This window comes from Artibeus jamaicensis, unplaced genomic scaffold (genome assembly GCF_021234435.1).
Source record: "Artibeus jamaicensis isolate MK-2021 breed Jamaican fruit bat unplaced genomic scaffold, CSHL_Jam_final scaffold_1031, whole genome shotgun sequence".
NCBI lineage: Eukaryota > Metazoa > Chordata > Mammalia > Chiroptera > Phyllostomidae > Artibeus > Artibeus jamaicensis.
The window spans coordinates 4,967,083-4,982,137 of NW_026522026.1; the positions used below are offsets into that span (position 1 = coordinate 4,967,083).

Genomic DNA, 15,055 nt, shown 5'->3' on the forward strand with positions numbered 1-15,055 from the left:
CGCAAAATAGCAAGAACCCCACTTCCACCAGCAGCAATTTAATGGTGTGGCATTTCAGATCTGCCAGGTGAAGAAGTTCTGGAGCGGTTCCACAACAGTGCGACTACAACCAACACTGCTGAACTGGACACTTAAGAATGGTCAAGGTTGTACCTTTCATGCTGTGGATTTTTATCACAATAAAAAATGGTTAAAATTGCAAACCACACAAACAGGACACTCAGATCCCAGTTCAACTCCTGTCATTCCTGAGGGGACAGAGCTGCTCAGCCCTGCACATACAGTTTCTTTAGGCATAAAAACACATAAAACAATGCTTTTTAGAATGAAGGCCTGAGTGTTTTTTAAATATTCTTTTATATAACAACAGAGCTCATCTTCACAATTCTGTACACTGATTTATACAGACTAAGACTAATAATAATAGCAAACAATCACACTAGTTATGGGCTCGCACTAGTCTAAGCGCTTCATAACACCGACTTATTGTTTCACTCAACCCTAACTATCCGGCGGCACGGGTCCTATTTTTATCTCCACTTTATAGATAAGGACGCCCTGCCACGGAGAACGAGTAAACGGCAAAGTCAGAGTCAAAACAGGCAATTCCAGCAGTGGCAGGCACCAGGATTTTTATCTCTAAGCTCCAGCACCTGAGAATCCTACTGACTCATACACACTGGGCGAGTCCTTCAGCAACCATTTATTGAGTAATCAATTACAACAGAATTGTGGGACATTTTTACCATATCGCAGGAGAAGGAAGATCTTGCTGTCTGCTTGCCTCTACCATTTTTTTTAAAGCTTGGTAAGAAGCAAGTTTACAGTACGGATTACTGCGGATGGGTGAGGGAGGGGCTGCTGTCACAGCAGGAGGAGGAACAATGGGGGGGGGGCACTGTGACCCTGAGCTCCCCAACTGCCTCCCTCTACTCACCTTTGAAAAAACCACTAGAGCAATTCTTCTAACTCCCCAGCATGTGGACTGGGGGTCACAGCCAGAGAGCAGCCCACACTGCCACTGGTTGTCCTCCGTACCCAGGAGGGCAGGGAAAGATGCAAGTAAGAGACGAGAGGCCTTTTTGTGGACCAACAGTGAACTTTGGGAACTGGTCTAAAATTAGTGGGGAGGAAAATTGAGGAAGGCTGCAAAAGTCACCAAAGAAAATCACAGGGGGACATGAAAGGGGTTGGGGTGAGGAGTCACTCTTCATGGCTCAGTAACCACCTGCTGCCAACTCAGGAAGAAGCAGCTGCATTTCTGAACACAACAGGCTGCTGGCCCCACCAGGTCCCTGGCTGGGGCGCGTGAGAGAGGTGACCAGTCAATGTTTCTCTTCCTCTCTTTCTCCCTCCCTTCCCCTCTGTCTAAAAATAAATAAATGAAATCTTACAAAAATAATAAGACAAGAAATAAACAGAGCAGGCTGAGACTCAGCTCCAGGCCACAGAGCCATTCTCACCCAGGCGTAACCAAGGCTGTGCTCCCAGCAGCGCCCTGAGGACTCTCGTGGGAAAGGCCAAGGGCTTAGGCTACGCACGGCCGGGGTGGGGGGGAGGCGGTCAGGACTCACCTGTAGGTGTATGGCCCCACTTCTTCTAACCGAGGGATCTCCCCTCTGAGGATCTCCTCTGGGTTGGTGACATTGAAGAAATAGAATTGGGAGTACACAGGCAGAGGGGGCTTCTTCCAGGAGTCAAAGGTCTTGGAACCATTCCTTAGCACAATATTCTGGGGGAGAAGACCAAAAGGAGATTGACAAAGTGGAAGGCTGCTGGCTTTGAACACAGGGGCAGAGGGAGGGGCACTCCCTCCTCTGACCTCCTGACTTGCTTATTGTTCTCACTGGCATTCAGTGCAGTCGCTGGCGCTGGCGAGGAGGGCCACGCCATCTGCCAGTGTGAAGCTCACAGCTGTTAAAATATAAAAGGTCTTCATAAGTGCTTGTGGTGAAGGAAGGATGCTGGAGCCATAGCTCATGGGTCCTTAGAAACACGGTGTTATTAAGGCCATGGGTTTTTTCAACAGCTATAGCAGTTTATTTATAATTGAACTCTTCATAAAAGATATTTATAAGACAACCAATTTTATACATTGGAAATGGCATCGAAGTATGAATTACAACACAGACAACAATATGAAATGAGGCTAAAACAAAGCTAAAGTGGAGAGACAAGCAATTTCTCTTTTCAATTAATTAACACTAGCTTAAACTTTGTTAAAGAAAGTACCCAGCCCTGGCTGGTGTAGCTCAGTGGATTGAGTGCCAGCTGCAAACCAAAGAGTCACTAGTTTGATTCCCAGTCAGGGCAACATGTCTAGGTTGCAGGCCAGGTCCCCAGTACAGGGCACACAAGAGGCAACCACACATTGATATTTCTCTCCCTCTCTTTCTCCTTCTCTTCCCCTCTCTCTAAAAATGAATAAATAAAAATCATTAAAAAATAAAATAAAATAAATAATAACAACAACAACAAAAGAGAAACTACCCAAAAGGTTCCGTTGGCTTTGTCACAGAGGTTCTACGATCCTAAGCTACTACAGAAGATGGGGCCATTCTGAGATGCACCATGCACTTTCGGTTTGCCCACGGAGGACAAGAACAGTGAAGGAGGCCCAGGAAAGCCAGCTTTATTTAATTCTTCTGTTTGAGGGAGAACCACACCCATTCCTACATATCCACCACCAGCATCTTTAATTACATTTCCTCATTCCATCCCCAACAAACCCATAACACAGAGATGCTTACCCCTGTCTTACAGATGAGGAAGCTGAGCCTGAGTTGAGGTAAAGTTCGCAGGGTGTTCTTTGTCTACAATCCTTCGTTTTCCAATCTTACCATGTGTTAAAAGCTGAATCATGTGCCCTCCCCCACCACTGCACACACCAAACTTCTTCTAATGATGTCCTAACCTCAGAATGTGAGTGTATTTGGAAATAAAGACTTTAAAGAGAAATGTGAGGTTAAGTGAGGTCGGGACTGTAATCCAATATGATTAATGTCCTTAAAAGTAAAGGATATCAGAGCAAATAAACAAAAAGGAAAGAGCATGTGAAGACACAAGAAGAAGTCGGCTGTCTACAAGCCAAAGACAGAGAGGCCTCAGAAGAAATCAACCTTGCTGACACCTCGATCTTACACTTCTAGCAACCAGAACTATAACCCAATAAACGTGGTTGTTCAGTCCACCCAGTCTGTGCTGTTTGTTGAGACAGGCCGAGCAAACCCAAACTAATACACCCTGCCCCTACCTTTTCATCTTACTGACGTCAGGCTTGGCCAAGAGACTTGATTTAATCAACAGAATGTCAGTGAAATGCAATGCCCCGATTTTAAGCGAAGGCCTTCAGCAGCATGGCAAGTTTCCACCAGCCACCCTCTGCCAAAGAAGAGTGTGCCCCAGGTCACTGCTGTCCCTCCAGCCAAGGCCCTAAAATGGTGACATGTGGACCAGACATGAAGCCTAAACTCCAGCCTAGTTCAGCTGATCCAGCCAGGCTCCAATGGCAGCCAGCGCACACACCAAACTATGAACTAAATGTCACTGTTACAATCCACTGAGTTTAGGGGGTTGTTAGTCAGCATTACAGTAGAAGCCTAATTAATACCTTGCCCAAGGTTAATAGACAGAAACCTGATATCTAGCAGTCCTACTGGTCCTCGGCTTATTAATGGAGGAACACTACATTTTTACAGTACAAGTTATTGAAGTACACAAGAAAGAGAGGCACAGACTTCAGATAAACAAACCAGAGTATGAACAGTGATCAATTCCACATGTCGGAAATCCAGATCAGTGTTATTTGCTTCTTGATGGGATTTTTGTATTTCCCAAATTAGTATACTGAGTGAAAAAATTAACTCTGAGAAAATTATTAAAAAGGAAATGAAGAGAGGAAAATAGGATCTACTAACGCAGACAAGGAAACGCTGCCAGTGAAACAAGAGATTGCGAGAGATGCACCCCCTGACGTAACCTGCCATTCCTCCGGGAGGAGGGTCTGAGTGACAACAAACAGGAAGACTGGTTTCAAAACACGCCAGAAACCACATGCTAAAAGGTGCTGTGATGCAGCACATAACAGGATGGCGAATTTTAGCAGGCTGGGTCTCCAATTTAATAAGAGCCCTGCTGCCAGGAACCCTAATGCTATGGCTCTGCTATTGAACAGAAACTATGCCAAGAATCTCTGCAGGGAAAAGCAAAGTGGCCCCTAAACACGAGAATGCAGAAAACAGAAGCTCTCAAAGCAAAGCCGCTCATCTGGAGGGGCTGGGAGCAAACTCACGGCCAGGGGCTGGCTCAGCACTGGGGATTACCTGCAGTCTGGCATCAGTTGAGAAGGTCTATTCATCAGATTTTGATCCAAACAGCACATTATTAAAATGCTCATGGCCTTTACTATCAGAGCTGATTTGAGATCAGAGTGATGAGACCGAAAAGTTTCCAGATGAGCCCTGAAACCCCTCTCCTCCAGCCCCGGGCGACTCAGACTCTCTCCCTGGGGAAGCCCTCCCCACCCTGTCCCCTCACCCACTGCCTCTCCCTGCCCCAGGCACCCAGGGGCCACATCAGCCATTACAGGCAGTTTTTCTAAAAAAAGAGCTTCGTGGTCTTTTATCCTATTTCCTAAATAGTCTGGGCTATCTGAGGAGGAGCAAGGGAGCCAGTCAGGCGGAGAGTGAGTGAACTCGAGAACCGAGCCAAGACAGCCCTTGGTTGATGGGAGGTCATTCCGAGGCCCCTGGGGGAAGGTACAGATGGAGCAAAGGTCACACAGCAACTTCCCATCGGAGCCGGGTCTGGAACCCAGCGAGGCTTTTCTCTCCTCTCCTACCCGACCGCACAACATTTTGATAAAATGGGTATAAATACATCACACGTTTTCATTATACAAGTTACATATGGTAGAGTTTCTCTGCCATAAAGTATAGGTATAGGACCTAGAAGCAACTCAATAACATGAATTTAACCTTCCTGAAACTAACATGTTAACTCGGAGAAAGATAGCATGCAAATAATAACTTGTCTCCTAGAGGATTTTGAAGATCCATAGATATTTTAAGAGATGTCTGATTTCCTTAAAATAAGAACCTCTTTTTCTTATCTATAAATTTCCAGAAAAGGGTAGGGAAATAATTTTCCCTTCTCCATGAACTCCTTCAGTAGTTCCCTTCAACTGGATGGCTCTCTTCAACTATAACACATTATATATGGGAACTTCTTGGGGAAAAATGTCAAATAGAAAATATCTTCTCAAAATATAAGTTAACAGTAATCAACATGAAGCAGGTGACGCTAGCAACAGAAAAGGAAAAGGAAAGGACAGCTACTCGATATGGTAACATATTAGATTAGCTGTTGGCCTCTCAAAACAGAAGGCGCTGCCCTGGCCAGGTAGGTCAGTTGGCTGGAGCGTCGTCCCGATACACCAGGGTTGGTGGTTCAATCCCCAGTTGGGGCATGTACGGGAAGGAACCAATGAATGCATAAATAAGTGCAACAACAAAATTGATGTTTCTCTCTCTACCTAAATAAAATTTTTCCTATAAGCCCAAAAGGTGCTGACCTACAAATACAGAAGCATTTTTTTTTTCATTAATCCTCCCCACAGTGTCTAGAGCAATGCAGTTGCTGGGGAAATATCTGTTCAATTAACAGAATGCAGTAGAGAATACTTACACACTAGCTTCTGCTGACTTTGCTCAGAAGATGCTGGAAGAGAAAAACTTGACCTGAGACACTACGAGAGGAGCAGGAGAAAGCCACGAAGGGTCAAATGCAAAGCCACAGGGCCAGGCCTGGCAGCACAGCGGGACAGCTACACGCCGCAGGAGCCTTTAAAGTGTATCCAGAGGAAGCGACCGTTCACTGGCCATTTAAGTCACACTCAGACATGGCGAAAGCAATAGCTTCATTAGAATCACCGAAACACGTAGCTCTAACACCTATCAGTGTATGTATCTCATCGGTAATCCAGCACCCTCAAGAGCTAAGAATACCAGGTCCTTTTGTGGGTGGATAGAAAAATCTGTGTCCCTCCATGACCTCTTTTACTAACAACTGTTTAAAGGCATGCTATACCCATGGTTTTCTTGCAAAGTATAGAACTCTGGTGTAAATCATGAAAACACTGTAGGAGATACCCAGCAACATAGACATGGCTTCTGTGTTCCCGGAACTTGCCCTCTGTTTAAGGGAATATTAACACACACATGCAGGGTCATCAACAGTATAAAGCAGCAGGTGGTAAATGGCCAAGGACTCTAGTGGTCTCTGTAGTTTTCAGACAATGGACTCTCTAAATTGAGGTGGTGCTTGAGGCGAACCAGGAAGAATGAATAAACATTTGGCAAGTAAAAGGAGGTCATGGGGCGGGTGCCTGACAGACAACCAGGGTTGAATCAACTCTCCCATCTGGCTGGACAGGGTGAGCCCTTCCTCTTGCCTGCTCCACGGCTGTCTTTCCTGGAGCCCTCTGCTTAATCAGAAAGACAGTGGCTGTGGAAAAGGAGACAATCAAAGATACAGAGATGGATGGTATTCGGTGTGACTGTGAGTTTTACAGGGAGTAGGGAGTGTCATTTAGAGAGATGGGTTGAGGCGACCGGAGTCTAGACTTTATCTGATATAACCACGGGGAGCTGTGGAAGGTTTTTGAGCTGCAGAATATTATGAAGAGTTGGGCGCTGTGTTGTCACTTTATCTCAGCTAAACGCCCTGATGGTCTAAAAGGTGACACTCATCTTCCCAATTTTACACTTCAGAACAGCAAAGCTCAAAAGGGTTAGGAGAATGCCTGAAGTCTGCCAGCAGCGGGTGGGGCTAGCCTCCCACTCCCAGATGCAATGCAAACCTGGCAAAGGTGAGTCTCACCAGAGCCCCAAGGTCCTGGGAACCAGCCGTGGGTCAGGGGCCCTCCTTTTGTGTTCAAGGAAAGGGCTTCCTGCAAAGAAACGCCTTTTCCCATACACCTCAGATAAGGTTCCCAGACATCCCCACTGTCACCTAACCACCTTCAGACTCCCATTCTTTGCCTCATAACTAACTGATCAGCAGTTGCTCCCACAAATCAGTGGGAACAAACTGTCCGTTAACTGCAGCATGGTGACTATAGTTGACAGTACTGTTCTGTACACCTGAAGGTTGCTAAGAGAATACCACAACGCCACACCCTGTGAGGGGGCGGACATGTTCACTAGCTTGACTATGATCATCACCTCACAATGCATGTGTTTATCAAACATCATGTTGCACATCTCGAACTTCTATGGTTTTACTTTGTGAGCCACACTTCAAAAAAGCTGGGGGGGAAATGCTTGTTAGCCAGACTTTGGTTAAGTTTCCCTCCTTCCTAGACCTGTTTCCATCTCCCAGGACAAGAAAAGCCCTGGAGGCCCCTGAACGACATCACATGAGTCACAGGTTCTCCCCTCCCCCGCCTTTCACTGCAATAGTCCTTTCCCTTGTGCAAGAATCCTTTCAATGGGTCTCTCTCAGCCTATGTTTTCTTATTGTGCAACGCTGCCTGGTTTGAACTGACACGGGAGAGAAGTGTTAAGAAGGTGCCACGGACACAGTGGAAAAGGGGGCCTGACTAGAATTACTGTAAGGAGGAAATAAGCTCTCAGCAGAGAGCCTATCTCAGGCCACTCTCAAAGTGCTCAATAAGCTGGCTGGTATGGCTCAGTGGATTGAGCACAGGCCTGGGTCCCAGGGTCCCAGTGAATCAAAGGGTCCCAGTGAATCAAAGGGTCCCAGTACGTGCCTGGGTTGTGGGCCAGGCCCCCAGTAGGGAGCGTGAGAGGCAACCACACATTGATGTTTCTCTCCCTCCCTTTCTCCTTCCTCCCTCTAAAAATAAATAATTAAAACGATTTTTTAAGTGTTCAATAAAGGGCTTTGCCGATCATTGTCACCTTCAAGTTGGGGATCAGAGAGAGGGTTCTACGACTTGGTTTGAATTACAAAAGGAATCTGGTGACTCTCATTAGTTTGCTCAAATATAGACAATCCAGCAAATGTTAATCAATAAAAGAGAAAAACAAAAAAACAAACAGAAAGTCTTTTGTAATGATCCTCTCTTCCAGCCCTATATATAATTCCATTTATGTTGAAACAACAAGGAATTAGCATTCAATTAGAAATAAGCAAAATGTTGAACAGGAAAAGAATGGCTTAGTACATTATGGTAATTCACAGGCTGGAGCGGATGTAAGCCATCACAGTTATAAACACTACACAGAAATAAGAAACATGCTGGTGGTCTGCGTTAAATGGAAAAGCCAACAATAAAAATGTGTGTACAGAAGAGACTAACAGGTAAAATACAAACAAAACATGGAGGTGAAATACAGAAAATGTAAGTGACCCTCAGCGTCTCCGAGTCACCGCACTAGACGACTGAAAGTGCTGATCTCTGTGGAACAGAATCACGAGGAGTCTTCCCTTCTCCCCATTAAGTTTTTCTACGTTGTTGGAATGTTTTATAACAGAAATAAGGAACTTCTATAGGCAGAAAAGACATAAGTGTTCCCATATAATTTTTTAAGTGAAAATCTACGAAGAAAACTCAGATTCTAGGAAGTGTTATTAACAGTCCCTAAAGAAGAGTGGATACAAAGAAAACCAACTTCATCCAAGCTTCCTCTCTGTTCTTGCAAAACAAAAGCAAGGGCGAAGCCTCCTCCGCTGTGGTCAGCTCTCCCACACGAGCTCCAAGAGCCCCACCCCCCACAGCGAGCTCTGCAGTATTGCATTTCCGATCACTCTCTGGGTGATTGACTTAGCATTCCGTATCCCTCACCAGCTTTCCCTGACGAGCATTATCGTGTGTGGAGGACTCCAGAGTGAGAAAGGACTTGGAGTCTCATTTATTTATTAAAGAAAAGCAGCTCAGAATTACAAAACTTGAAAGAGCCTGTAAATGTGAATGAACAGATGGTTAACTGCCCAGGGCACCTTGCCTGGTCTGTATCCAGCTCTTAGGCAACCAAAAGCCCAAAGACAAAGGCCAGAGTTTCTGGGAAGAAGGAGGGCAAGATCTGGTCCAGAGAGAGGCTGTTCTTATAACACTCCAACATGAACCTTCTCCTCTAAGTTGACTCAGGAAGTTTCAAGATGGAAATAAACATTAAGTAGACCTGAGTCCTGAATTTAAAAAAAAAAGAAAAGAAAAAGAAAACCCTAAGAAAAATGATGATGTTTGACAGCTTGCCAGAGTCACACTGACAGATGTCCTTACAAGCTGGGGTTGTCCTCGCTGTCTGTCTCCACTCCCCATCGCCCGCCTTTCCCTGGCTGCTCTTAGCGGAGGCAAGGCCCACACAAGTCTCACAACACTTTTTATTCCATTCACATCTTGCCCTCAAGAACGCTGGCTTTTCCTGCACCTTTAATGTGTCTCTTTTCTTCCATTCCCTATGGCTGGACACCTGTCACGGAACCCTCTGTAAATCTCCCAAGGAGACAGCATGTGTGTGTGTGTACTTGTAGGAAAGGAGAAAACAGAGGGAAGTGCATGAATACAGCTGCTAACATTTCTAAAACGGTTGCTTCTTTATTTGTATCCCTTTCCCCGCCGTTTGGCTCAGAGAAGGATAACTTGTCATTACTACCACAGCCAGCTGCTACTCACGGAAAGTCTCCAGCTGTCAGGTGCTGCGCCAGGGCTTCGTGGGTTCGCAGCCTTACGCTGGCCCTGCAAGGGCCCATCTCGCAGATAAGGGAATGGTGGCGCTGGCTTTCTTGAGCTCACAGAGCCAGTTGGCCACGTCAAATCTGACCAAGTGAAGGTCCCTGGGCTTGCAAGGCCCATGCCCGCCCACTCCCACAGCTTCTGGCCCACCACACCCACAGGGTGGAGCTGCCAGACTCAGCTAATGAAGAAAGGTACGGGATGCCCAAGTATCGCCCAAACACAAACTTCTGGCTACGTCAGAGATGCTCTCCTCCTTAGGAGGTGCATGCGGAAGGACATAGGGGCAGAGTGTTTACAGTGTCTGCAACTAGATGAAGTAAATGTGGCAGGATGTTAAAAACTGATACACTGAAGTGAATCAAAACACTGCATGAGGCATACTCACTAGAACAGTATTATTTATCTGAAATCCAAATTAAACTAGGCATCCTGTATTTTATCTGACAACCCTACCCCAGAGAGTCCCTGGAGTTGTAGGCCCGTAACTTGGGCTCTGGGGCCTTCTGGGGGAGTCAGCCCTCCAGCCTACAGGAAAAGAAACTATGGCAGCTGTGTGAGGTCATGGTCAACTCCCTGCTGGAACTGACACACGGAAGTGAGAAAGGAAGAACTGAGCTCTCGGGTTTTCAGGTGGCTGTCCTGCCCAAGTTGTTGTTGTGGTCGAGGACAGCATCTCAAACTCCTGTGGCGGGATGGTCCAGAAAAGGGCTGCATTTGACCTTCGCCTTCTCACTCCCGCCCCCAGATCTTGAGGACTTTCAATTATATACTCCCAGGGGCTTGCTCTGGGTGTATATAATTCCTGCAAAGGAAGTCCTTCCTGCAAAGGAAGGACTCAGAAAACAAACAAGTGATAACGTAACCCCGAGCCCGAGAATGTTTGGCACAGAAGTCATTCGTCCCACAGGACAGAGGAAGCCAGTTTCCCTGGTTCACAAGGGGCCCTTTGCTCAGTCAGGACACAGGGCTGCAGCTTGCAAACAACGGATGCTCCTCACTGAGGACCCCACTGTGCTGGTGACGGCCACCACGCAAACCCTATCATCCACTGAGTTTTCTAGTTACACTAAATTAAAAATCAGCGTAAGGTCCTAAATCAGTTTTACAATGTGATTTTGGATATTGCTTATTAATTTTAGCCAAGCAGAATAAGATGTTTTTTTCCGGGTATGATACTGTGGGCAACACCACCAAAAGAAATATTAGAAGGATTATCAAGTTACGTGGTGAATCTGCACTGTCAACAGCCAAAGCAATCATTTGGACTGAAAAACTTACTTTTCAGTTAATTAGCCAACATATAAGGTCCAGCAGAAGTAACACCTGCTTGAGTGTTGTTGGTAGGGTAATAATGGGGGTGTAATAATTTATGGTTTTAATTTCAATATTTCACCTAAAATGTCATATGGTATGTTTGAGTGTGATAGTGTTATATTACAGAATTACATGCTTATGATTTTATAATAAAAGATTTTGTAATCAAAAGTGGCATTATTTGTGCCCAGAGCATTATATCAAGAGCTTTCTATATGCCCATCAGGCACAGGCCATGTTCTCAAGAAAATATTTAGCTAAGTGCACAAAACGGACAAGCATGTAACAGTGAACAATTACGTGCAAGTCCCAGTAATCCAGCCCCAAGAAAGGTTTATGTCTGAAATTACTCAGATCATTTCAACTGTATGGGTCCATCGTCGAATCCCCATGTGGTCATCTCACAGACTGCCCAAAGTCAGCGGGACCAAAACTAGACTAGTGATTTTCTCCTCTAATTGGTCACTAAGTCCTACTGGTTCTTCCTTTCTCCTCCATTTCCATCCTGGTGCCCACAGCATCACCAGCTTGGACAGTGGCAAAATGGTGAGTAGCCTTCTAACTGGTCTCCTTCTCTCCAGCTTTGTTCCTTTCAAATCCATTATCTACCTCAGCCTCCAGAGAGTTCTATCGAAAATGCCTATCTGAACAGACACTCTCCAAGGTTCACAGGATAAAGCCCGAGGGCCCTGACCTTTGGTGCTAAGCCCCTGCCATGACTTGATGCAGCCTGTCACCTGTCATCATCTGTCATTTCCAGTAGACACTTTATGCACTAGCAACACTCAGCCAACCACTGTTCCCCAGGGCAGGCTGGATTTGCTGCTTCTGCCAAGAGCTGACAGGATTTGATACAGTCACAAGATACAATAGATCCAAGTTAACCGGGCAGACTGGTTCGGGAAGGCAACATCAGGCAGGTTGTTGAACCAGCTGTCCTGGTAAAAGCTACTTCCAAATGATAGAAGAAGCTCTCAGGGAATTGCATTAGACTTTTCTGAACTTTTAGGGAAACTTCCAGGACTTAAGAGTACTGCTGATTGTTCTTTTATTTTTTTAATTTAATTTATTTATCTTTACAAGGGAAGGGAAGGAGAGAAATATCAATGTATGGTTGCTTCTGGTGCATCCCCTGCTGGGAACTGGTCCCTGCTGGGAACTGGCCTGCAACCCAGGCATGTGCCCTGACTGGGAATCGAACCGCGATCCTCTGGTTCGCAGGCCCGCACTCAATCCACTGAGCTACACCAGCCAGGGAATGATTGTTCTTTTAGTTCAGCAAAGTGCTACTTAATAATTAAACACACCTTCAGTATCCACACTGCCATCTACATGGTCTGAATTCACCCAGAGGGAATGTAGACCGGCTTTGAGAACCTAGCCTCAGAGTGTGTGCATGATTCTCACTGGACTCCAGGTTAATGAAACTCACCAGATATCACACCAGTTGGTTTGCTTTGTTTTAAAAATACTTCTCCCTGACATTAAGCAAACTAATCTACACTCTCATAGTAATATAAGTAATTTTCACTACCTACCATTTTTTATTCTCTAGTGAAATAGAATAAGCTGCCATTAACATTCTACTCTTATTCTCTGACCTTATTTTAACTCGAGAACAGATGCATTGGTGTTCTTTTTTTAAAAAATGTCACTGTTGTTGAACTCATTTTGCTTTAATTGCAACTATAAGAATTTCAGCTAATTTGATCTGACAGTTGAGGTTCAAATGTTAGTTCATGTGTAATCTGCTACTCTGTAAATTATATGCAAGACAACATGATGAAATAGCTATTACAGGAAAAGCTCCTGCTACAAAACACCCACCAGGATACTTTTTAAAAGCTTCCTGGTAATTACAAATGTGAAATCAAGGCGGAGAACTGCCAGCCTGAAGGGAGAAAAAGCAGCCACCAGTTGGATCCTTAACCATAAGAACCAGGTGCAAATTGGGGCGACACATGTGTGTGTGAGGGCAGGGGCTGAAACAGTGGCAGAAAAAGAGGATTTAAAGATGTGAGTGAGTGAGAAGCGTGGCCACAAAAGCAATGCCCAGGTTCCATGTGTAACTGGTGGAACCAGTCTTATTTTCCACCTGTGTGATTGTGATTATATCTCTCAAAGATGAAACAAGTGATGTTTTCACTGCTTGTTTATCTACATCTCCTCTTCCTTCCATTACTCATGATTACCAAAAGTACAGTGTTTAAAGCAAATATCCTTCAAGTGGGATTTGCAAGAATGAGTACATCGCTCTGACAACGGCATTCTGCCTCTTGGTCTGTCTCTCTCAACAGGGCATTACGCTCAGAGGCCAGAGGGGCCAGGTGGGCCGTGTAAATGAGTGAAGTGGGTGTGCGCTCGTACATGTGTTTGCATGTGAAACCACAGCAATAGTATTCTCTTCCACGGACCTCATTTGTGTTCAACACCTGAAGTGTTTAACAAAACGCCCGAAGTGATAGCCTGAGAGGTTGTGCTATCTTTCATTTTCCTTCTTTTCCTAAAGAGGGTCAGATACAACAGATGTGTCTCTGCTCTAAGAAGGGCCACAGAGCAAGCACAATGACAAAGGACACTTCACTGGGCCTGGGAGTGGGAAGCCATCAGGGTGTGACGGATAGCAGGAGGAGGGAGCCAGAATCAGGGGCGTCCCAAACAACTCCCTTTAACAAGGACTTGGGTACGGGGTGGGGGTGGGGATGAAAAGGACATTTAATATTCAACCCACCAATCAAAATCCTGCTGGTGTAAAAACATTAATAATACAGTTTCTGAACTGGTCTTACAGAAATATAACAAGGATATTTTGTTATTTTTTTAAATTACTCTAAAAATCACCATCATTAATGAAATGAAAACTAGATTGGCAGTTCTCAAAGTATGGTCCAAGGATCCCTGGGGGGTCCCAAAGGTCCTTTCAGGGGGTCCACAAGGTCAAAGCTACGTCATAATAACACTAAGACATGAGTGGCCTTGTTCCCTTTCTCATGAGTGGAGAACAGTTTTCCAGAGGCCGCATGGCCTGTATGTAATGATGTCATTGCCCTGATCACAAATGTGCTTGTCTAGTCTTGTGTTTCAAAAACGTATGTTTTCATTTCTAATATTGTAAATATCAAGGGATAAAACCCAGAGAGACATAAGTTCTTTGGGGTCTTCAATAATTTTTAAGAGTGTAATGGAGCCCGAGGCCAAAAAAGTCCAATTAGATTAGAAAATCTGTAAGCGCAGGGAGTATAAGAGTGTCTGGTGCGGCACTGCATCCACAATTCTTCACATACTGCCCCACAGGAGTCCACACTCGGGAAATATTTGCTAAATAAACGAATGCCTATATATCTGAGAGTGCTTTGAGATCCAGAGAGCAAAACTCTGAAAGTTGCCTTTATTTTCCTCAGTAGATTCTGACTAGCTACCAGCTCTGTTTAAGAAGGGTCCCTTCATTAGCAAATAATTTGTATATATTGTATATAGCTTGGTGAGATAGGCCACAAATGACCAGTCACTTGGCCAACATCTTGTGTTTTCATTAATGATCTTGTAATCCCACTCGCTGATTCTCCCCTGGGAACTAGCAGACACCTGGAAGAAGAGATGGCCTCTCTGCCGTGACCTGACAGAATGACATCTTGCACTGGATTAAACAAGAAAGCAAAAACAGTTTCCACAGGCAAGAACCTTCCCCTCTCCCCACCTTTCTTTCTTTTAAGCTTGCAGAATAATAGCAATTATTACTAGTAATATCCTCAACTAGCATTGCCATTTCTCTTATTTGTCAGTTATACCTCAACAAAGCTGAAATTATAAATAGAGTGGGAACAGAAGCACCCCACTTTTGTAAAGTAATGTGTTTACTATATACAATCAACAGAAAGGTAGAATAATCAGCAATATGTTAACATTAGTTATCTCTGCTTTATTAATTTTTGTAGTATCTGGCTTTTTACAACGGCATGCATTCCTTTTCTTACCAGAAAAATAAGCAAAAGTAAAGAATAAAATACAAAGGTACAAAAAAGGACTTTCCATCTTAAG

At 44.8% G+C, this 15,055-nt stretch overlaps 1 protein-coding gene across 1 annotated transcript in view; it reads right to left on the minus strand.

Moving 5' to 3' along the window:
• The window catches only part of SCARB2 (scavenger receptor class B member 2), a 59,246-nt gene that overhangs the window by 36,664 nt on the left and 7,527 nt on the right, over positions 1-15,055 (minus strand). The window contains exon 2 of the mRNA XM_037150186.2: positions 1,575-1,732. Coding sequence (XP_037006081.1) covers positions 1,575-1,732 — 158 coding nt within the window. The remainder of the gene's footprint in view (positions 1-1,574; positions 1,733-15,055) is intronic.